General features: G+C 40.0%; 1 protein-coding gene across 5 annotated transcripts in view; it reads left to right on the forward strand.

Annotated features, from left to right (window-relative positions):
* Positions 1 to 25,760, forward strand: part of HDAC11 (histone deacetylase 11) — a 770,405-nt gene that overhangs the window by 663,830 nt on the left and 80,815 nt on the right. For all 5 annotated transcript variants that reach the window (XM_044078103.1, XM_044078104.1, XM_044078105.1 and 2 more), the window contains one exon: positions 5,376 to 5,472. In XM_044078103.1, coding sequence (XP_043934038.1) covers positions 5,376 to 5,472 — 97 coding nt within the window. The remainder of the gene's footprint in view (positions 1 to 5,375; positions 5,473 to 25,760) is intronic.

Genomic DNA, 25,760 nt, shown 5'->3' on the forward strand with positions numbered 1-25,760 from the left:
CAGAGCAGGGGGAGTCTGCTTTTGAGGTAATGAGGAGGGCTTTGACTTCTTCACAGTCTAGGGCACAATCTTTTTTGGTTCTTCCACCCTCTGTAGGTGAGATGTCTTTGTCTTCTCACTTGCCCTCTCCACAGGTCCGCAGAGATGTTAGGCCTTGGGATGTACCTCAGGGTACTGTCCCCTCTTCAGAAACCTCTCCAGAGTATCCAACTGAAGAGGTCCCTCAGAAGAGGACATGCAAGAGAAAGTATCCGGAATCAATGGAGGAGTCTGTCACATCTGACACCGACCTTGATGAAGCAGAAAGTTCCCCATGATCACCTCCTGACGATGTCTCTTTCTGAGACATCCTGGAACTATTAAAACAGGGAGGTGATTGGCAGTCCTCCACCCCTTTGGCTGAGGAGTCAATCTTCCTGAAGGCCTTTGTATATTGCCCATCAGCTTCTTGGGTGACTCCTCCTTTCGATGAGCTTGTGGAATTAATCTTGCAAAAGTTGTGGGAGACCCCAGATACCACTGACCCCACTCCTAGGAGGCCAAATACATCACTGCCCCAAAAGAGAAGGGTTTTCTTAGAAAAGGTGTAGGAGTTGATACCATGTTCGTGGCAGCAGCCAGTAGAAAGAAACTCTGAGGTAAGTACCTCTATCCATCCTCCTAATAAGGACTCTAGGACCATGGGTAGATATGGGAAGCGCATCTTCGTTTAAGCGACCTTTGCTTTGCAGTCACTGAACTATCTTACTCACCTCACCAGACTGCAGAAGGACCTGATTAAAGAATTATCAGACTCCCTCCAAGGAGCTGTAGCTGATGCAGCGGCAGAGAAGGTCAATGCTCAGCTTGCTACCTTGAATTCAGTAGTAAACTCATCCATGAAGCTTATTTCTTATGAGACTGATGGAACGAGTAGGGCAGCAGGCTCAGGTATTTCTGTTAGGAGGCAGGACTGGATGTGTCTTTGCGATTTCGTGGAGCCCTTCAAGTCTTCCTTCATTAACACCTCATCCTTTTTGGGCCTAAAACGAAGGAAATGCTCACCAGATGTGAACAACAGGGTAAACCTTGTCTGCCATTAGAGTCTGTTTTTTCACTCCTACTAGACCCTTTCCCAAAGGTCAAAAAGGTAGTGGGAAGATGTGATTCAGAAAATCTCCGAGGTCTTACTAAGACACACAGGGTGAAAGTTCCCCCAGAAACAGAGGGGAAGCAATAATGAAAGATGCCACCCTCACGGCAGAGGAGGCCCTCAAAACCAAGGCTCCAGAGAATCTTTCTTGGGAAACCCTTCCATCGCTCCTGTAGTAGTGCCCACTTGCTCGTACTCTGGAGGCAGTCAGGGAGTGATTGTTCCTGCACCAAGAAACCTGGCTAAAGATAACAAATGACGATAGGTGCAGGACATAATATCCAGAGGATACAACATTTTTTCCCTTCGTATTCCTAGAAACTAAGTGGTTCCAGATGTTCCACTCAAACGGAACAAGCAACTATAGAAATCCAAAAGTTGCTAGGAAAAAGACTCATCTAAGAAGTCCCCGCAGGCCAGAGAAAATCTAGAACTTACCCAAAATTCTTTTCAGTTCCAAAAAAAACAGGGGACTGGACCCATCCTGGATCTCAGCCATTTGAACAAATCAATAAAGAAAACAGGTTCTGGATAGTAACACTGCAGTCGATACTTCCATTCTAGAAATAGACAATTGGATGTGCTTTGTAGACCTGCAGAACGTGTACTACCATATTCTAAAGGACAGGTAGTCCAGGAGGTTTTTGAGCTTCCGGCTAGGAGCCAGTCACTTCCAGTTTCGAGTTCTTCCCTTTGCTCTTACTAAAGCCCCCAGAGTGTTCACCAAATACATGGCAGTAATATCGCTCACCTGAGACAGAAAGGAATCCGTGTGTTTCCATACTTGGACGACTGGCTCACAACTTCCCCAACCAGACATCACTTACTCTAGTGAAGAGATAATGTCCTTCAACTCTGCTCCTCCCTGGACATTACTGTGAATTATCTGTGCTAGAACCATTGCAAACCCTACTGTTCATAAGAGCAGAGATAAACAGTACCACTCAGTTAGCAAGTCTTTCACAAGACAGAGCAGACGACCTCCATCTTCTCATCAAAGTTCTTATAAAGAAGTCCAAAGCCACTGCAAGACTAGTGCTTCTGATCCTAGGAAAAAATGGCTGCTTCCATTGTACTAATTCCCCTAGCTCGCCTTTACCTGATGGTTCTCCAGTGGATGCTGTTTGCTCAGTGGTCAGTCTTGGAGCTTCCACTGTCTAACAAGATCATGATAACCAGTGCCTGCAAGAAAGACCTTCAGTGGTGGGTCCACTCATCGTCAGTACTCCAAGGACGTCCCTTTATTCTTCCACAATCCCTAACTGCAGCGACCATGGACATTTCCCAGATAGGGTAGGCGGGGCATTTTCTCAGGAAGATGGTTCAAGGCATCTGGCAGACCATGGACATTTCCCAGATAGGGTAGGCGGGGCATTTTCTCAGGAAGATGGTTCAAGGCATCTGGCAAGATCACAAGGCTCACTTGCATATAAATGTCCTAGAGATGAGAGCAGTGCTTCTAGTGTTGCAAGCATTCCGGGACTCTCTTCCTTTAGGAACAATTGCAATTCAAATGGACAACATGTCTGTAGTTTGGTATATCAACAAACAAGGGGGAACCAGATCGTACCCACTTTGTTGAGAAGCTCTTGGGGTATGGCATTCGGTGATAGCCTCCAACCACTTTCTAATAGCAACGCACATTTTGGGGAAATCCAACATCATTGAGGACAAGCTGAGCAGAGCCATTCTGTGGTCACACCAGTGACCCTCAGTCAAATTGTAACAGAAGTGATCTTCCGCAAATGGGGCCAGCCTTGCTGCGATCTTTTTGTATCACCCAATAATGCCAAATGCAGCAACTACTTTGCCCTGATCCTTCCAAAGGTGGAGTCACCAAGTGATGCGTTGTTCACGATTGGCCCCAGGGACTTCTTTATGCCTTTCTTCCAATTCCTCTGATTCCAAAATTCCTACAGAAAGCAAGTTTGTTGGAGACCACCGTTATCTTAATTGCCCCCTACTGGCCGTATCAAATCTGATTTCCCTTCCTTCAGCCTCATCTCCGGGACGAACCCTGGATTCTGGACCCAGCTCCGGACCGTCTGACACACCCATCAGGGATGTTTCATCCCAGCCTACACACACTGAAATTGACAGCTTGGATGCTCCAGTTTCCCCTAATTGCCAGGTTTCCATTCTTCTCCTCTCCTGTCAAACATATTATTTTATCATCCTGTAAAACTTGGAAGCTTTACAGAAGCAAATAGAAGAAGTTTGTCATATAGGCAATCTGTAAAAAGATAGATCCCTTTACAGCATCAGTTCATTATGGGTTACAGTTTTTGTCTGAAATCTTCAGTGATGGAGCAGTGGCAGCCTCAGTTAAAGTTCAACTAGCTGCAGTCTCTAATTTTCATATAGGAGAACATGACTGCCCCATCATGTCACATAAACTTTGCAAAGCCTTCTTGAAAGGCACTGTTATGCTAAGGCCTCCATACAAACAACCGATGCCCCCTTGGGATCTAAATGTCATCTTATCCAACATTATTTTTCCCCCTTTTGAGCCCTCAGCTTCATGTGATATGAAATATCTCTCATGGAAAACCCTGTTTTTGGTAGCAATTACTTCAGCCAGAAGGGTGCCCGAATTGCAGGCCTTGTCCCTTTTAAAACCTCCTTACCTATTCTTTCACAAAGATAGGGTGTTGTTGCTCACTAATCCATCCTTTCTACCCAAGGTTGTGTCAGAAAATACCCTTAACCAATCAATAGACCTACCAGTTTTCTTTCCCATATTTCAAAACAAAGGGTAGTATTCCTTGAATCTCCTAGACGTTCATATACCATTACATTTATATTTTCTCAGAACTTCAGAATTCAGGAAAGCAGACCAGCTTTTCATTTCATATTCTGATACAAGGAAAGCCAGTTTCAAAAGTCACATTATCCAGATGGCTTTCATCATGCATATCCCACATTTACAATTCTAAAAAGAAACACCTCCATAATGTTCATAAAGCTCATTCCACTAGATCTCTGGCCACGTCTGCTGCTTTTCAGGCTAGACTACCATTGGATACTATTTGTGCAGCGGATACTTGGGCAAGAGCTCATACATTCATTACTCATTTGGCCTGTAGGAGTAGAGCCTTCTTTGAGTCTATGGTTCTGAGGAATATTCTCCCAAGCATTTTATTGCTTGGGACGCCATCCCACATGTGACAATAAAGGCAAGATTGACAACAACACACAAAGAAGTTCTGTTCTTACTGTAACGTTCCATGTGTGTTGTCCATCTCGTCCTTTATTCTGACAGCCCTCCCACCACCCCCTGCCTATACTCCTGGTAGACTAGTTCACAAACAGGTATTCAGCAGAGCCGTATAGCCTCAGAGAATATACCCTTCTCAGCCTGCTTCTAATTTTATAACTGCAGTTATGTCCATTTTTCTATACATCAGCAAATTGTTACCATGGGAATTCTTTTATGTGCTGCTGGAGGGCAAACAAGATCTGAGGTAACTAGGGGAATGCATTATGGGTAAATATTGAGGCTCACAAGCTTTGCTGAAGATCTTGAGCTGGAGTATTGCCAAGACGTTTCTGAAATATCAGATCTGACCCACACATGAGAATAAAGGACGAGATGGACAACACACATGGAGCATTATGGTAAGAATATAACTTCTTTTTCATATCTCTGGAACCATGGGAGTTATGAAAGAAGTATAAATGACAGACTCTTCAGCACAAACTATTTTAAGATCTTAAGCTGAATTTTATAATTCACAGGAAACACAGTAAATATTGTGTGTAATATTTTGTAAACAACTTACTATATCTTAGCAACTACTCAAGTTGCACACACACTGTCAGCAGCATTATATTTATTTAGCTGAGAGCTTTCATATGAGGCAAAAGAGTTCTGTCTGTTTTACTTGGTTGTTGAGATATTTAGAAAAATGTGAAAATTATATCTGTATAAATTAGTATCATAAAAACAACATATATCTATTTAACTGCAGTAGACAGAGGCCAAATATTAATGCAGTTGAGATTGCCATTGTGTAAGCTTTAAGAAGGAATCTTAATTTTTTCACATAGCATGGTTTTGGAATTATTGATGCAAATATGAACAAGCAACATTGGCGCCTAGAGGCGTCAATAGGAGTTGGCAGCAGATGTACCAGGAGGCTTCGCTCAAATGTAAGTAGGAGTTGAGAAGTATTGCGTAAGGAAAAAAAATCACTGATGCATGTATTAAAGAAGTGAAATAAATAATTGTTTCTTTGTTTAGGGAAATGGACATGAGCGAGATTTCATGGATGATAACAAAGTCTATATTATGGATGTTTATAACAGATACATATATCCAGGAGACGGATTTGCAAAACGTAAGTCATGTTTGGCTATTGGTCATAGAAAGACAAAACAAAGTGTAAATCACTCATTTTTCTACTTCTTGTATCCTTTTCTTTTCATGTATAGGTATGTAAAAAGATGTAATTCAGGATATGTGCTTCAAAACTTCATTTCAGAGGGAACAGTGCCTGCTAAACAAACATATTGCAGCAAGAATATGCTAAAATGTTTTGTAGCCACAGGGCAATGATTTTCATTTGAAAGATAAAACAAGATTTTTAACTAATATTCTTAATAAACATTTTTGTGACATATGGCACTTAGTAAACTTAGCCAAGATTTTTTTTTCATTCACTGCAGTATCTTCAGTAACCTATGTGACTACACATCTCAGCTGAATGGAGAGCTTCATACTGCTAAAAATGTTTCTCGCTCAGAATTTGCACAGACTATTTTTGTCAGTAAATGGCCCAATTGTTTCCCAAAGGCCAAGAATACAATGTGATGTTCTGAGGGAAAATTTTGCAAATAAGTTTGAATTTAACTTCTTTTTTCTGTGCTGTATGTAGGGTTGTGTGAAGGTGCAGATAGGATTGTGTTATTTAATTGCATCCTGGAAGGTCTGTTTTATTTTGCCAGTGTATTTTGGAGGTGGGATTTGACCATTACCTGAGGTTATTGTGCAAGCATTCTGTTAAGAGTATAAGTAGTATATGGGTTTGGTGCTGGGTCAAAGCCTGAACTGTATATGAATCTCAGTTTAATTTCTCCAAGTCTTTGGGGTTTTTAATACAATGATGGGAATGGACCCCATTCCAAAGTCAGGGTATAATTAAAGTTCATGAAATTAATATTGTTTCAATCTCTGATGTTAGTCAAAAGTGCTCTTTGCAGCACCCAAGTTGTACCCAGAACTGACTCCTTCTGCAGTTCATTTGGACTTAACATGTATTGGTAGCATGTCTAAATTTGACTGTAGATTATTTTTTTATTAGACCCATTGCTCCTACTACAGTTAGAGCTGTCTGGGTATCTTTCGTCCACATTGCTCTTTTTTCTGTCTGTGAATCCTGGTATTTTATGATTATGTGTCTCTCTCTCTCTAAGTGAGACACTGTAATCGCTGGGTGTAGCAGTTGCAATGATCAGTCCTGTTTGTCTTTTTTTCATGAACTGCTATATCTGGTTTTCTTGCATCAATTTTTTTAATTGTTGGTAAAGGGTGATCCCTTGTGATGTACACTTCATCATTCTCTATAATGCTTTGTGGTTCATGTTTCCAAGGCTTCTCAGTTACTGCTATATTGTAGTGTTTTCATAATCCCAAGTGCAACAGTCTTCCCACATTATTGTACCTTTCAGTGCACAGTCCTTCTGCTATGAGTGTGTTGCACCCAGCAACAAGGTGTGCAACTGTTTCCAGTTCTTTTTTTTTACAGAACCTACATTTGTCTGTTTCTGCCACATGTTCAAAGGACTTTATAAACCAACTTCTGTGTAGTCCACTATCCTTTGCTGCCATTGTTAACCATTCATCCTTTGATTTTAACTTACCTCTCCTTAACCATTCCTGTATTAAATACTGACCAACATGAGGTTGTTCTAGGTGATCTCTATACTTGCCACTATATTTATGACTTTTCCACGTTTTTCCTTCTCATCTGATCTTTCTCCTTATATTCTTTCTTTTGATTTTTTGGTACATTCAGTTGCTCTCTGATTTTTGTCTACTTCTGGATTGATTTCCATTCCTACTTGCCACGAGAATGCTTCTGCTAAGCAGAGAGGTCATCTTAGACTCTCCCCCTCCTTATTTTTTCAAAACATTTACTATATTTGAGTGTGATGAAGCCAGCAAATATGTATGCAGTCCCAGAACTGCAGATCTATACATGAAATCAATTTCATGGAGGCACATGCCTCTTCAGAGCGAGGGATATATAATCTTGGTATACACTGATTTTTGTATATCGTTTGGTAAGTGTGAAGCATTTTTCTTGTTTTTCTGTCTAACTTATCCAATACCTTTTGGGACCAGTCAATCACACCAAAACTGTAAATTAAAAAACAGGAAGAGCAAATTGGATAATAGCTTGGACTGTATTCGTAGATGTCAAGGCTGTTTTCAGTGTTAGTTTTTGTCTTCTGAATTATTCCTTACTGAGTTTTATTCACATTTGTTTGTTTTATTACCACTTCATCATTTCCCAAATATTTATACACTCCTTCCTGCTCAAGTACCTTTATATCCCATTCCTGTCCCAGATCAATATTTTCTTGCAACTTTCCTGCTTTAATTGCTGTTTTCACACATTTATCAAGACTTAATATCATTTTTATATCATCTGAGAAAGTGTTAGCTACTTGCAGTTGTGCTTTCATACATCTGATGAACTACATAGTTTTAAGTCATCCACAAAAAGTAGATGAGAAATCTTTAAGCAAGTTTGTTTTCTGGGAACCAAATTATAACGCAGACCTAATCTGTTAATTAAACAACGTAATGGTTTAAGAGCGAGACAAAACAGCAACTGTGACGAGCAATCACCCTGGAATATTCCCCTTTAAATTTCTGAGTTTATATCCCTGGAACAATAAGTTGACTTTGTCATGGCTTAATTGTTAAGTGGTTTGCCAGTGTTTCATGGCCACTGTAATGCAGTTGATCAGTGTAGGATCTGTCTTATACATCCATAAGTACTCCTTTATCCATGAATCTCCTGTATATTTTTGAGTGAATAAATAAATAATCAGTCTATCAAAAAGTATATAGTTTATATACACATATATATATATATATATATATATATATATATATATATATATATATATATAAATGTATTTATATATTTACATTTACGCACACACATATGTAGATCATTTCTTCATTCCAGTATTTTAGGTTTTAAGACTATTGTGTTTAAGTGCGTTAGGTTCAGTAAGCTGGGCTGGGATTTTGGTAATCAAGAATTTATAGTAGTATAGGGAATCTTGTTGCCTCACGTAGAAGAAATTTTTGCAGACAGCACTGGGGGCTTGAAAACTTCTGTGAAATCCATCACTTTCTATTCATTAACATTACCTTTGCCTATATTTAGTATTGTTCATTTGTTTTAAACATATGGTGATAAAGGTGCTAATATTAAGGTGCATGAGGAGACAAGAAAGTTTTAAATATCCTGAAATTAACAACAAAACACGGAAACAAATATTTGTATCTCAGAATTTCCCTGCCCTGTATTACTAAAGCTATAACCGACGATGTGGTTTGGTATATTGAAGATTTACCCATAGTTTAATCACAAGGGTGATCCCTGAGTGATTAAACAAAGGCAACTGTGGGTAAATCCTCAGTATACCACGACCACGGAGTTGGTTATTGCTATTATACAATGACATTATTTAAGAAAAAAAAATACTTATTTTTCTTAAATAATGTCTTTGTATAATGGCGGATTACTGTTCTTCCGCCGGTTGTGGTGTACTGCTTCTTTGTTTTGATGTACTGCGCATGCGTATGGGACTTGCGTTCCCACTCATACCCAGTACATCAGTGCTTTGAAATGGAAGCAGTGGAGAAAAGAAACTCTCCATTGCTCCATTTCTCTCTCTCTCTCTCTTTAAAAAAAAAAAAAAAAAAAAAAAAAAGTTTTAGGACACTTTATACCAACGGAAAATAGTCTGGGTGACTGGACCTTTTTCCATTGATATATTGTGGGAACGGGCACAGTGGTTGGGCTGGGCCAATCAGCTTGCACGTTTTCGAATAGTAATATGGAGCCATTGTATAATACTGTAGTATCTACCAGTAAGTGAAAAAAATAACTTAGTCTGTTGTTTCACTGTGCGTCTTTCACCATTTGAGAACTGGAACCTAAACACATATTTTCTTGCTTTATTGCCCACTTCCCTATTATTGGATTTTTAGAAATGTAATCTAAACCCCGGCTAGTAGCTACATTGTGACAAATCCCTGGGTTTTCAAATGGGTACAGAGTCAGAACCTTTGCAGTTCAGTCAGGTAAAGTATGAGCAAGTAAAAAAAAAAAAAAAAAAAAAAAACAGATTATGCTTGTTGGCACTCAGTGTTTTTTTTAACTCCTGCAACTATAAAACAAATGTTTCTTGTTTCCAGATAGTCTATCTAAAGAATTATATATATATTTTTTAAAGCTAGAAACACTTATATTAAGCATTATTACAACATACAAATTGCATTTGCATGAAGAGTATTGAGCACATCTCAGGACAAAGATAACAGCAAAGTGTGTGTTTCAATTTGAAGGGGTGGTTCTTCATACATTGCTGTTTGTCCTCATTATTCACAATAATGAGGATACAAATGTACAAGTACCGTTGGAGTCACAGATGTCATATTCTAAATAATGGGAAATTAGACACAAGTGGATTTCTGCTCCTGGCAGCATTCCAAAGCAATGTTGACATCCCTCACCCAGCCTTAGGTTACTTCCCATACCCATGACATCAGCTGGAACTCAGAGAGATTATCCTGTCACCTTCCGTTTATTTTTTTACCATTGAAGGTTATGTTTGTTTAGTGTAGTGGTACACGATTTTGTGAGTTTATCAGTAGTTCTAGGCCTAGAATTTATTCAGAAAGACGAGTACACTTGGATGTGTTTTTTGGTTTTGGATTGTATTTGACATTTGGTTGATTAAACTTTTTTTTCCCCCTGAGTAACATGAGGTCCCTGGAAAAATTATAAAAATGTTCCTTAAAATAGTCACATTCCCCACAAAGCTCCAAAAGGTCTCCAGTGTTTGCTTGGTGGAGTTTCTTGAACACAAAAGATGTTTAGGAGGGCTAAAATCTTATGACATTTTTAGATCAAGCTTTTGCAGGTTTGGCAAACCCAAGAGCAAGTATACGCCTAGTGTGCTGTCCAGAAGCTGTTCCCCTAAAAAAAAAAATGAAGCTAAAAAAATGAAAAGAGCAGAAGAAAGAATGTGGTATAAAGGAAGTGGGCAGGGTGCTGATGCCTTCTGAGTTCCACTAGGCCTGCTGAGATCTGCATGTGTCAGGTCTGGTCAGATCCACATTTTTCTAGCCTAGGACCTTAGTTTGACTTCAGCTCTGCCTGTGCCATTTCCTTTTTTGGAAACAGTGGTCTGCCTGCTTTAGGCTCCGTTCATGCATCTTAGAAATTACAACTGTGCCACAGCTAGAAACAAGTTCTCATGTACCAACAGTTGGTTCACAAAGTCAGTCTTCTATTCCTTTGATTATACAGCCTCTGTTCCAGGTATCTGAGCCTCCTATTCCCACTGCTTTGGTGGTATTTCTTCCTAGGGCCTCTGCTACATTCCGACTGCTTTCTTTCTGGGTCACTACTCTTCCTGGTGTTAGAGAGAGAGACTGAGTCTGATCTCTCCTGTCTTGTAGGTAACAACTTGAAGATCCAGCCATAGTTCCCTTTGATTGCAAATGTTGCTTTGAAAAGATGATCTGGTTGACTTGCAGAAGCTTCCTTGGTCTTTGTTCTAACCCTTCTCCCCTCACCTACATGGCTCTACCGCAGAATAGGAGGAGACATCCCACATTGGGAACTCACTTTTTCTGTGCAGTTTCCTATGAGGATGCTTAGTTTATCAAAGTGTTGACAATAATGAGAGACAGCATTTCATGCATTTATGTGCGTGCGGGGGGGGGGGGGGATAAAGGAATATAGTGCTGCACAAAAAAGATACTTTGAAATTTTAGGATTGAGAAACCAATGCCCTTACTTGTCTCCATGGATTAGACAACCATTTGAGGATGTTTCGGTGGTTGTATTCCTTGAAGAGGGCTATCACTTCTACACCTAAAAAAAGTGGTGGATGTTTTATTGTGCAGGACTACCGTAAGCATTTCTGCAAGAACCCTGTCATTGACCCAGTTGTTTTCTCCTTGGATATAGCCAACTAATCTAAACTGGCTTCTGCACTGAATACTGTGATGACAGAAAAAGGAGGATCCTTGTTAGGTTTGGCAAGAAGATGTATACCATTTCCACTCTAGTTGTCTGGGGCCATATGTTGCCTATGGTCTAATTCCAGGGTGACATCCTGAGACAGACAGAAGAAATTATTCAAGATAAAGTATTAGGTGCTGAGGAACAGAATTGGTAAGCTCATGTAACGCAGCACAGTGGGAAGAAGGTTCATAAATTGTGGGTGTGAAGCTGTAGACACTCATGCCAGGGCAGCTGCTGTGTGCACAGTTGTGTGAGGTACACCCGGTTAAAGATTCTGACCCTGCCTATGAATGTAAAACTCAGCATCTTGAGGCAGTATCTGCTTCAGGCTAACATGAGTACATGGGTAGAACAAAAAAGATGCAGATCTTCACAAGTACTTGCTACTCTCCACCTCAAAACTATTTCCATACACCCCTCCCACTCCAGTTATCACTACAGCCAACATACCCTCACCTAAACCAAGTTAGGTACAATGCCTATCATTAAAAGCCCTCAAATATCAAACAAAACCAAAATCTTCCAACCCTCTGTAAAGTACAAGACCCAGTTGCACCTACTGACCACCACTCTGATTCTGTTATCATTAGCAGTGTATAATACCTCTTACCATACTACAGTATACAAACCTTCCCCTTCCACTCCTAATAACTACCCCTTAACACCCAGGTCAGTAAACTTTCCCATATGTAGCTCTGTCTTCAATAACTCAACTCTATGCCACACACAATTTTTCCCTTGCTTCTCACACAAACATTCCTAGCATCTCCCAGAAATATGACAAACACATAGTCAAACTCTTGAAAATTCTAGTCAACCTAGCGTTCAAACTAACTCTTAGTGGGGACATACACCCACACCCTGGCCCAGCCTGTGAACTACACAACTCAACCTCACAAAATGACATACAAGCCACAATTGTCCCTCTTAAGGACAAATCTGATATTCTTCTATTAAATATTAATATAAGGAGTGTCAACAATATAATCTATGAACTTCATGCTAACCTCTCCCTTTACTTCCCTGATATTGTACTTCTTGTCGAAACCTGGCTAAAACCTCGTACCCCCAGCAACAAAATACTACCACCAGGATATACTGTCATACGTACTGACAGATTTAGTAAAAGGAGGAGGTGTTGCACTATTTATAAAACACCTCTCTATAGAAACAATAGATGAAAAAACACTGAATGTTAATGATGCTGAAGTAGTATGTGCCAAAATAAACATTAACCCCAAGAAACATATTTGTATATTAGGTATCTATATGCCACCAGGGGATAATATCCAGACACTAGAAAATGTATTACACTGTTGCAGTAAAACATTACCTCAGGAAACTATCATTAAGGGCGACTTCACTGTAGACTGGTTAGATGCAACTCCCCAAACCTCAAACATTGCATTAATCTGCACGGCTTCACCCAACTTATCCAGTCACCCACTAGGTTTAATAAGCCATCCAACAAACACTCCTCTCTAGACTGGATACTAACAATTAGGCCAGTCTTGTATTCCTAGTCTGGTTGTCTACCAGATAGTCTTAGTGATCACTTCCCTGCCTATTTAATTAGGAAATGAACCAACCTATCAAAACAAGCCACACTTAAATAAATAAGAAACAAAAAATACCTGAACCCCATTAACCTTCTAGATATACTCAACCACTGTAACTGGGCACCACTGAAACTGCTACCTCCTACAAGAAGCTATTGACTACTTCAACTTCACCTTCCTATCCATCCTAAACTCTCAGTCCCCCAGCAGATGCATACTTGTTAAATCTAACTATGCCCCATGGTTAACAAAAGAAACCCATTCACTGCTTAAATAGAGAGACAAGGCCTGTGCAACTTGGAATAAAACAAGGTCCTTACCTACTCTACAAACCTACTGAGAACTTAGAAATAAAGCAAAAAGGCAAATTAAACTAGACAAAATAAATTAATACACTGAAATTCAATTAAAGGACCATAATAATCCACAAACATTCTGGACAGCAATAAATAATATTCTTCAACCAGGCAAAATCAGTGCACCCCCCCCCCCCAACTACAAATAGCTCAGACAGTGTCACTACAACATTTAATAAATAGTTCACTGAAACCATCTTAGCACTGTCCAACAATCAAACCCCCTCACCTATCAAAAACACCATTTCCTCTCCCAATATTACATCACCCTTCTCCCTGCAACCTGTAGCCACTGATAGAATAAAAAAAACTGCTTAAAAAGCTAAAACCCTCTATATTAGCTGCAGACAATTTTCCTGCTGAGTTCCTAAAACAGCAGATGAAATAGATTATCCTATATCAATTCTTATCGATAAATCCATAGCTGAACAACCAGTCATTCTCATTTGGAAAACCTCATATGTAATACCTCTACACAAAGGTGGCTCTTCAACAGATCTGTCTAATTACTGTCCAATCGCAATACTATCACCAATGTCTGAAATACTAGAGAAGGTCATTCACATGTAAGTTAATGATTATCTGTATACTAACAAACATTCAGCATGGCTTTCGATCATTTCATAGCATATCAACTGCTCTAACATCATTTACCAATACTGTCAAGTATCACAGGAACAACAATTATTATATATCCCCTATCTTCTTTAACATATCAAAAACCTTTGATATGGTTTCTCATACGAAACTTCTGAATGCCCTGTTGGAACTAAACTTTTGTAATTCTATCCTTGCTTGGTTCCAGGATTACCTTACTGAACGCCAGCAAGCAGTTTCTTGGCAACAGACTTTATCACCCCTACTGCCAGTGACCCTAGGAGTCCCTCAAGTCTCTAACTTAGGTCTACTACTATTCTCAATATTCACAAATAACCTCCACATGTCAATCCCACAAGCCCCTCTCATCCAATATGCAGATGACTCAACTGTGATATGTGCTGCCACCTCACTTAAAGACCTTCAAAACTAACATTAGAATCCTTTTTAGCAGTCAAGTCCTGGCTCACAAATGCTCAACTAATATTAAACCCCCCAAAAAACAAACTTATAATCTTATGATCACACCAAACTCTTAGGTGTCGAAATTGATTGCAAACTAAAATTTGATATTCACATTTCTCAAACTAAAGAAAGTGCATAAAAAATTGGAATGTTGTATAGGAACAAACACTACTTTTCTAAAAATATTAAGACAGCCATTGCCCAAATTCACTTAATCTCTACATTACTGTATGCAGCTCACATACTCACAAATATAAAAAAAATCTGAGCTAGCAAAACTTGAATCCTGTTATAATAAGATTGCCAAATACACTACAAATTTACCTACTACTACTAACCATTGTATAGCACGCAAGCAATTTAACTGGCTTGAACTTCTGCAACTCCTTCACTACACCCAGTTAATTATAGCCCATAAAACCCTCCATGAACCTGAAACGACACCTGCCCTGCAAATAGTACTTCAGCCATATAAAACTAACAACTTTATTCTCCACTGCTAAACACCAGATAAAAATTAATGCATCCAGTAATGAAGCAGGAGGTTCTCTCTTCTCAAATTATATAGGTAAAATCTGGAATGAACTACCACTAAACATTACATCCACTACATCACTAGCCCAGTTTAAAACAACACTAAAAATCCACCTCTTCAGCAAAAGGTTGTGTCTCCTAACAGCTCTCTTTGATCTTACTACAGCCTAGTTTCACTTTCTAACTACAACTCCTCCCTGTATTCTAATTTACGAAAGCCTCACTGCATACAGATCATTAGGTCAGTACCACTACACAGTCAAGGTGATGAAATATCTTGACCTCACATAACAATCCAGATGTTCTTCGTGTTTCACTGCTGCTGTCCTAACCATTGGGTTATTCATGCTGTGGTAGCCCTCAGTCAGTCCGAATACCAGAGTCAAGGTTTTGTGCGTCGGCTGCTGTTGCTTGCTGAGTGACGTCAGGTCATCCTAGCTGTAAAGGAGAGCAGGCACCGCCATTACCTCAGTCTTTCTTGCCATGGAGCCCGTAGCAGAAGCAGTTCGCAACAGTGCTGGTCAGCTGTTTACAGATTTCGAACTTCATCTGAAAACGTCTAAAGCTAAGTACCCCATTGGGGATCCTTGCTTTTTCTTGCACTAACCAGTGTCAGAAAAAGTCAATAACTGTCTCGCCTGTGGAAAGCAAATACCACACCGAGACTTCCATTCTTACTGCGTCACTTGCTTAGGCCCAGATCACGACATACCCCACTGTCAGTTCTGTGCCCTCTTTAATGCTAGAACTATTCGTCGTAGAGCTCTGTTTGTAGCCAGTTATTTTCTTCAGTCCCCAGTTACTGATATGGCGTCTGTCAGTCAGCAAGCCGCAGATCATCTGAAAAAACATAAAGTTAAGGATAGAGACAGACCACATAAGGCCAGGCCTTCCGATGACACCACTGCAAAAAGGCTCGTCAGCTCTTCGGAATTCAGTGAGGTGCATTTGCAGCCCCTGATGCCCGACTCAATTACTTCGCAGGCCTCTACTGAGACCCTTTCGGAGACCTGTATGCCACAGATGACTGCATCATCTAACCAGCCTCTTTTGGTTTTGGAGCCGCTAAGCAGGCACCGGCTTTTAAGGATACCGCTCGCACTTCAGAATTCTCTTCAAAGCCTTCGCCCTCTCTTCTGACTAACACACCAACAGCACCAAGGGATACTGTTCAGGCCAGACTTAGAGCTACTCCAAAGAAAACAGCAAAAAGTTTCCATTCCAGTACTCCTTCCCCTCCTCAAACTAGAATGCTTAAAATGGTGGAGGATCTCATCACTTTCATCCGGGGTAATCAGGCCACTCTAGCCAAAAGGAGAAGGGAACCTTCTCCAGATATCCATTCGGATTTAGACTCAGAGAGATCTGACTCCTCTGTTTTTGAAGAGGAAAATCCTCTTACTGCCTATGAAGACTGAGATGCAGAAGACTCTATTCCTTCTGCATCACCTCTGAAGGACTTTTCCTTTGGGGAAACCCTCCGCACCCTCAGGGAGCACTTCCATTGGGAATCAATGGATTTCCTTCAATCCAAGAAAAGATTAAGAGAGTTTCTGGACCTACCCCAGCACAGGCCTCTGGCCATCCCACCCATCTTGAAGGTGGTAGATGATATTTACCAAGAATCTAGCCTTCCCTCTGACACCCTTCCACCTGCCTCAAGAAAACCTGACAGGTACTACAGGGTACCTGACTCACATAAATTCCTCTACAGAAATCCTATAGCAGATTAAGAGGTGATTACTCAGGGACCTAAGGGAGTTAAAGCTACCTCTGCAAAGAATCCTACTCCCTCAGACAAAGAATCCAGGGCCCTGGACAGATGGGGTAAAAGAGTATATACCTCTGCAACTTTAACTATAAGGGCTCTCAACTGTCAGTTCCATATGTTAAAATATCAACAGCGCACTTTGGAACTTTTAAAACAGAAATTTCTGCTTTACCAGATTTTGCCAACAATAAAGAAGTAGCAGAATTACTGCACTCTTCATCTCAGGTGGCAAAGCACTCCTTGCACTGTGGATTTGATGCCGTAGAAGCTTCTAGCAGGACAGCAGTGACAAGATCTGTTATCAGAAGACATGCTTGGGCTGAAGGAGCAACCTCTCCCTGATCATGTCAAAGCTAAAGTCATGGCTGCACCTCTTGACAAAGACTGCTTGTTCGGACAGAAAACTGAAGAGGTACTTAAAAAGATGGAAGACAAAGCAAAATCGATGCAGACTGTTAGTTTTTTCAAGTACAACCTCCTATGTTGAACAGAAATTTTCCCTCTAAACACTGGTCCTTTCCTGCACCAAACAGGCAGGCACAAGGCAAAACCCGTAGGGACACACCCACCAGGACTCAAACTCAGGGCCAGCAAAGAACTAAACACTGGCCCCCCTCAAACACTAGCGCAAGGAGTTCAAAAGCAACCTTGTATGGAAAAAACTCTCAATGACTACCTTTCCCATTTCTGCCTCCCTCCACCACACCAAAAGCTGGGAGGAAGGCTATCTCTGTGCAGAGAAAATTGGAACTCTATAACAAAAGATCAATGGGTCTTAAAAGTCATTGCTCAGAGGTACAAATTCAATTTCCAAAAACTACCACCTCCAAGAGGGTACCCAGACCACCTCCAAACCAGTGGGCAGAAGCACTAAAACAAGTGCAAAACCTAATATCCCTAGGGGCAGTAGAACCTGTACCTCCAGAACAAGTTGCAAAAGGATTCTATTCCAGACTATTCCTTGTTCCCAGGAAAGAGGGGACTTGGCGTCCCTTCCTGGACCTATACTTTCCCAATACCTTCCTGGTATTCCCAAAACTCAAATGCTTACCTTACAGCAGTTTCTACCAATGCTGCCAAACAAAGCTTGGATGGTCACCTTAGACCTAAAGGATGCTTACCCGCACATCCCAGTAAGGGAACCATCCACCTAGAAGGCAAATGCGCCCAAGGTCTCTGGGAAGTACAAATACTATCCTTACACATCAACCAAAAGGAAATGATAGCAGTACAAAATGCTCTGGCATTCTTCAAACCCTACCTCAAACCAGGGGTTCTCATAAAAACAGACAACACCACAGTCATGTGGTACATCAGCAAATAGGGAGGGACTCAATCTTACCCCCTGTGCAGACTAGCCATGAACCTGTGGCTAGCAGCCTCATCCATGGGACTGCATCTTATAGCCCAATACCTACCGGGCATCAACAACACCTTGGCAGACCACCTAAGCAGAAACATACTAGACCCACATGAATGGCAAATCCACAGAGACCTCTTTGCTTCTCATTTAAATTACCAAGTACAGAAATTTTGCACTAGGGAGTACCATCACCTGGCCTGGAAGGTCAATGCCCTGACCTTCCCTTGGAATACCCTCTTTGTGTATGTATTCCCACCTCTACCTCTCATTCCAAAAGTACTAATCAAGATAAGGGAGGAAAAAACAAGAGCAATACTCATTGCCCCAGACTGGCCCAGACAGCATTGGTACCCACTGCTTCGCAGACTATCTCACCAGCCCCCCTAGCAGCTACGTCTGATACTTACCTGCTATCCCGGGGTTGGGGGGGACAAAGCTGTACCCAGACCTTCACACACTCAAGCTCTCAGCATGGCTTATTCTACCAAAACCAACAAGGAATCTATGCTAGGCAAGCAAGTCCTTGACATCATCACAGAAGCCAGAAGGCCCAGCACCAGAAACTCTTGTGCTAGAAAATGGAAAAGATTTGCCTCCTGGAGTCAGTCCAAAGGGGCAGACATACAGCTGCCCTCCATTCCTCTTATTCTAGATTATCTTGCTGTGTTTCTTAATAAGGGTCTCTCCTTCTCCTCCATAAAGATCCATGCCTCTGCTATCTCGGCACACTTTGATACAGAACAGCCATTGTTCTCAAACCCTCTTATCAAACAATTCCTACAGGAGCTTCTAATATCAGGCCTTCCAGATGACAGCCCACCCCAGCCTGGGATCTGAACTATGTTTTAGAAAAGCTTACTCTGCCTCCCTTTGAGCCTGCAGCATCCTCAGAACTAAAGTACCTCTCTTGGAAGACTGCCTTTCTCTGGCTAATACTTCATCCAGGAGAGTGTCAGAGCTTCAAGCCTTAATGGCCATTGAGCCATTTATCATCTTCAATGCATACAGGGTCTCCCTGAGAACCAATCCCTCCTTCATGCCAAAGGTGGTTTTGGATGTTACCTTAACCAGGCCATCCACCTGCCCACCCCTAACCCTCAGAACAAAGATACTGCATTCTTTGGATGTGCACAGGCAACTCAGATTTTATCTAGGTCATACAAAGACATTCAGGAAAACTGACCAGCTCTTGGTCAGCTTTAAAACTGGAGCACAGGGGGAACCAATATCCAAACAGACCATTTCCAAATAGATAGCACACTTCATCCAGTTTTGCTACTCCTTACATGGAAAACCACTCCCTAGGATCATCAGAACCCATTCCACTAGGGCAACCACTACTTCCACAGCATTCCTTAGAAGGGTACCCACCAAGACATCCTGGAAGCTACCACATGGACTTCAGTCCACACCTTCACCAAACATTACCATCTGAACCTATTTCAGGTCTGGGTTTGCCTCTGCAATTCTGTAGGGCATGCTCACCCAATCTTAACTTAGTGTCAACCTTCCACCCTTCTCCTCAGCTTTGGGAATCTTCCCAATGGTTAGGACTGCAGCAGTGAACCATGAAGAACATAGTACAGTTGTGTACACTTACCATAAATGTAGATGTTTGAATGTGTTCACTGCTGCAGTCATGCATTCCCTCCCTTCTTCCCCCTGATATCTGCTCTCCTTAGAGAGAGAGACACATATTTCTATGGGGGTCTCTGACCCCAGGACTACTAATAATTATTAAAATTGGACTGCTTTGGTTGGTTAAGGCAAGTAAAACTGAGATAATGGCGTCACCTGCTTTCCTTTATAACTCGGATGACCTGACGTCACCTAGCAAGCTGAAGCACAAAACCTTGACTCTGGTATTCGGACCGACTGAGGGCTACCACAGCATGGATAACCCAATGGTTAGGACTGCAACAGTGAATGCACAAAAAACATCTACATTTATGGTAAGTGTACACAACTGTACTTTGTAAAAAAAACTTGAAACTGGAATGTCATTTGGTTTCTCTATTTACACAAGAACAAAAATGTTTTATGACTTGTTATACTTAACTGTTTAATTCGGTGACTATCCAGCAAAAGTCTAAAACTTATTGTGTATTATCTAATTTAGTCTAAACTAGCATTTTTTCTTCTTGTATGATGTATACTACTGAATTTGTTGTTACTATATGTTCAATGTGAAGCTTTTCTCTGTGGGCCTCCGCTGAAAAAGGACGTGTTCAGTCGGGCTTGCCCAGTAAACAAATGTAAAATAAATAATAAATAAATAATAATAAGTACTTGCAAAAGTTCAAAAGGTGAATGAAAAAGAAAAGGAAGATAACACTTAGCTTTGTTTTGTCTGGTGATGGTGAGGAGGAAGATTTTTATATGAGCCAGGTGCATTCTTCTTTCTGCCATAAATCAGAAGGGGAGATTTCTTTCTATCTATTTCACCAGAAGACATTTTTTTCTGGATACTTAAAAGATAGATGGGATTTTTTTAACTAGCATACAGAAAATGATGAGGCTTCCTGATGCAAAGTGCCTAATATCTCACGTTTAATAATAAAACAAATTCCATAGGGTCGCCAGAGGCAGCTCATTCCACAACAGAGTAAATCAAAATCAAAAAGACGAGATGGCACCACAGAGCAGGTTTATTGTTAAAACACCTACAAAAAAATAAAAATTAAAATCCTGGATGAGCGCTTTCAGCCTCTTAAGGCCTTCTTCAGATCCTAAGTAGCAGGTAATCAAAATGTGACCAACCAGTGAAATGTCATCTTTGCAGTCACCGCTCCCACAGTATAGGCTTCAATGGCATTATATCAGTCAATACCGAGAGTTGGTTGGCTTGCGAGTCAGCTATCCACCTTGTCTCTATTATTTCTCTTTTATTTACAATATCTCCGCCTCTCAAGTCATCCAGTATTAGTTCCAATGCCATAAAATAAAATTTGTGCCCTGGATTTAATATTATGTGTTGTGAGACTGCATTATTTTTATTCTTATTTCTTATGTCACTTAAATGAAGGAGAATCAGTTCCTTGAAGCATCTGTTTGCCTTGCCAACATAAAAACCCTGACAGCAAGTACAGCTAGCTAGGTATATCAAATTCTTCCTGTTGCAGTCCGTATAGTTATTCAACCTATAGGTCCTATTTGTGATGGGATGTATAAATGAATTATTGATATTAATAAAAGTATAAGCTTTGCATTTTCTGCATGGGATAGTGCCCTTCCTGACACTCATATGGTTTTGAGCATTCCCATTTTTATAGCAAAGTAACCTCTTCAAATTAATCTTATTTTTAAAGCAGAAATGTGGAGTCTCACCTTCTGCTCTCTTCAAATCTTTGTCCATGTTCAGAATATGCCAAATCTTTCTTACAATATCACATATCTCAAGAGTATCACTACTATATGTCAGTAAACATCTTGAGATAACTAGTTTCTTCTAAACAATCCATGTCTGTTGAAGTCTCATCATCCAATCTCCTCCTCTTAGAGAAGTAGGGTCATCCCTTAGTTCTTCTCAGTTCTTGTCTCTCTGTGACAGTATGGCTCATGTCCCTGTCCTTATAGACTTTTACTTTAAAACATTCCAGGAGCTGTTGAGATTCATACTCAAAAGTCTCTTCTTCTTCTGTACATAATCTAGATGTACGTAAAAGTTGTCCCTTCACAACATGTGAGTAGATATGTTGTGAGTGCATACTGGATCTGTCGAGAAAATGATCCCTCCAGCAGTTTTTTCTATGTACCCTGGTATGAGTTTATCCCTTGTCATTGATGGTCAAATTAACATCCAAAAAATCTATTGTTGTGGATGTGTGTACTTTAAAATAAAAAAAAGATGTCATGGATTTTAAATATCTCACAAAGTCAGACAAGGCTTGTTCATTACATATCCACATAAGAAAAATATCATCCACAAACCGGCTGTAGTATATGATGTTATTCTTCCATGGGTTAGTCTCATTAAGTATAAATTCATGCTCCCATTTGGCCATCACTCTATTGGAGTAGCTATTGGCACATGAGGTGCCCATAGCTACTCCCATTTCTGCCAGTGGTATTCTCCTGCATGTAGGAAAATATTGTTTTTCAGTATAAGTTCCAGTAATGTACATAACATTATTCTTGCATTAGAATCAACTGTTCCACTAGATTCTGTGAACTGTTTGACCGCTCTGATGCCATGTTCATTGGAAATAACAGTGAACACATTCTTAACATCCATTGTGGCCATTATCAAATTCACAGTGTCATTAAGTGGATGTATCTTTTCAAAGACTGATTCCAGAAAATGGAAGTATCCTCTAATACTGGAACTGCATTATGAAGTAACATCTTCTATTTGGGTTCAGCAAAAATAGACAAAGATTTCATGACCCATCCTTCACCTGATGCTGTAGGATGGAGGGGTGGGTCAGTCATGCTCTTATGTAATTTGGGTAGGCCATTAATTACAGGTATCCTTGGACTTTTGTACTGTAAAGTAATCAAACAATTCCTGTGTAATAATCCTGGTCATAAATAGTTCATATACTTTTTTCTGTACACTTTTATTAGTTCATTAACCTTCCATTTGGTTACTCGAAGATAAGATCTGGGGTCACTTAACATAGAAGTCATAATACAACGATGGCCCCTCATTTGTCTGCTGACTTCTCTATTATGGTATCATCATGGATAAGTTCTTGTAACCTACTTTTCTTAACAACCGTTACGTTGTGAAAGCCTTTGCTGTTACTATAATTTCTTAACATAGCAACATTCATTTCACACAATTTTGTAATGGTTTCCACTATCTGATGTGGTAGTGGAATAAAAGTACTGGGTCTCTTAAAAATGTTCGATGCCTGTTAATTGTTATTGCCAAAGATGTTCTTTAGCGTTACATTTCTTGCAAAGCATTTTATATCAATGACAAATTCACTTAATTTCGAATGAGAGGTTGGTATAAAAGAAAGCCTTTTATTTAATACACTAATCTGCACTTCACTCAGTTCACAACTAGAAATGTTGACCACAAGAGAGCAATTCATACTATTAAAAGTTAATTCAGTTTCCGTTTCTTTCTCTCTCTGCTCAATGATCTCTGTGGACATGGCCAATGTGACCTGATTAAAATGGGCAGCTCTGGAAACATTGTAATGGGCGATGTATTAGTTTTAGGTCTCGTTCCTAAATTAGGTATACGTTTAGTGCTTGCCATTGCTGTGTCACTCCCATTATTTATGTTGGAAGGTGTGTGTTGTCATGGAATTTGAGTCCCTTAGTACATCTGTTTGTTGAAGTTTTTCTATTGATACTGTATCTTTGTTATCACTTCAAGCCCAATGTTAGATATGTTAAACCTTAACACTTTTGGGACTACACAAACTTTCTGGAATCGAACTGTGAAAATTGCCCTTCCTTTTATGGAGTATAAGCCTTCTGTGGCAGCTTTGAACATGAAGATGTTTATTTTCATATCTCAGTAAGGCTGTCTTACAAGAAATATCTCAGGTTTCAAATAGTGTAGCACTATTTTCATTGTTCAGCCCTGACATTTGGGCTCTTCTCAACCCTTACAGTATTTGCCAGATCTTTAGCTCCCGTGTTGTTACATCTGAGATAGTAAAACTTTATCATCTTCCCTTATCTGGATGACTGTTTGATAGTAGCAAAAGCAGAAGAACAGTTACTTCATCACATGCTTTAAACAGTTTTGCTGTTTCATTTCCAGGGAGTGACAGCACACTGCAAAACATCAAAACACTTATCCCCTCAACATGAATTACTTTTCTAAGGGAATAACACCCTGTCTCTAAATTGAAGTATTTCTTACAGGTGAAAAGAAAATGGAAATTCAGACAACCCTTACAGCTCTTACTTAAAACTCTTCTTGATATTAAAATTCTTCAGTGCTTTGGGATATGTCTTTTTATATCTTTCTTTTACCTCACAAAATAACAAGAGAACACAACAACTTCTCAGAAATGTACAGGATCAAGCCAAGGATTGACTTGGCATATTGATTCCATTTCCTCAGTACATATAAATTAATTCCAGTTGTGAGCAGTCTCATAATTGTTGTATCAGATGGAATGATGTGTCTTCCTCCATCTGCGATCCAGTGTTTGACAACCGAGTCTTTGTGTTATGCTTTGGAAGATGATTTTAGCATTTTTTTCCTCTGCAAGGCAGTCTGGTCTCAGCAAAAGCAGTGTGCAGAGCTCAGGAAAACTTTCAACAGGATGTTGATATCAGAGCATAGGCAAAGAGAAAGAAATAGGGGGTCCCAAATGAAAGACCAGCATTTGTAGAGTTCTTAATAGAATCTAGAAAAAAAGCTGCCATTTAAAAGGAATAATTAGTAGAGCATATAAAATACTGCATGATAATTATAACAGTCAATGAGAGGAGCTTAGAAAGGGAAAGAGAGATTGAGTAAGACATTCACAAATGACGACAGCGACAATGGGAGGATATTTGTATGATTCCCAAATATGCAACAAAGTCTAGAAGATTTAGGATCTTTGCCTGCAAGTGTTTAAATAGGTATTTTTATACCCCAAGTAGACACCAAACAATTTTTCCTCAGGTGGATGGAAATGTTGGAGGTGTGACGGGCAAGAAAGAGGTGGCTGGAAACATATTTTTTAGGAGTGTAATGAGCTAGCAGACTTTAGGGATTCCCTGCAGACTGGTCTGTCAGAGATGCTGGGTGAACAGATTGCATTGACTGGAGAGATGATTTTTTGAGCTATGATACAGAATTGGAATTGCCTAAACATAGTAAAACCTTGCTGAGTCTAATTGTGGTGGCTGCCAATAAAACAATTACTAGAAAATGGAAATCAATGTCTAGATCAACTTTACTAGAAGTAGTGAATATAGTAACAGAAATAAAACAACTGGAATTGGGATCTTTAGAAAAGTAAAAACAAAATGAAAACTCCAGCAAAGCTAGAACTTCCACTGAGTGACCTCCCAAACCTCTTGTAACAGAGGCACATGGGATATAAGCAAATGATCCTTATGAACATCAGGTGTTTCAGGTAATTGGTGATTCTGAATTCCCATGACTTGTTTTGTCATTTTAATGGACAATTTCAGGCCAGTAAAGCCAAACCCCACTAGCTGTGGATATGCATATTTCTGCCTTGTTATGACCTCATCAGCACAGCACAAGCGGAGTGTTTGACTAAGCATTAGAAACACAATAAAATGACAAAACAAGTCAGGGGAATGAGCTGTATAATGCTTAACTGACAATGACTGGATAAATTATAAGTGATGTATAATGTTTGCAACTACAGTTGTTTCAATGGTATCTGCGATGAATAATGTTTGGAACTAAAATGGTGTCAATGTTCATTGTTTTTCATTTGTATAAATGCAAGATTGCTTATGCTATATGTGATAATTTAATAAAGATATGTATTGGAAAAAAGCTTTCAACAGGACAGTTACAAATCATGATATACAGTTCTACATTGCAGTTGTAGATAACGGCCATTCCTGCACTGATTCCTACACTGATATTGTACAAACATGTAGGAATCAGATCTTTTCACCTGGGCAAGGGAGCAGTCAAAATCTGAGAGAGAACTTTAAAGCACAGCCTGCATCTTTCAGCAGTATGGGTGCTAGGTCTGCAGAGTCAGTTTATTTACTTACTCTATTTTACTTGCATTTATTAACCAGAGTAGAGCACT

Source organism: Protopterus annectens, chromosome 7.part0, assembly GCF_019279795.1.
Source record: "Protopterus annectens isolate FY-2018-M chromosome 7.part0, PAN1.0, whole genome shotgun sequence".
NCBI lineage: Eukaryota > Metazoa > Chordata > Ceratodontiformes > Protopteridae > Protopterus > Protopterus annectens.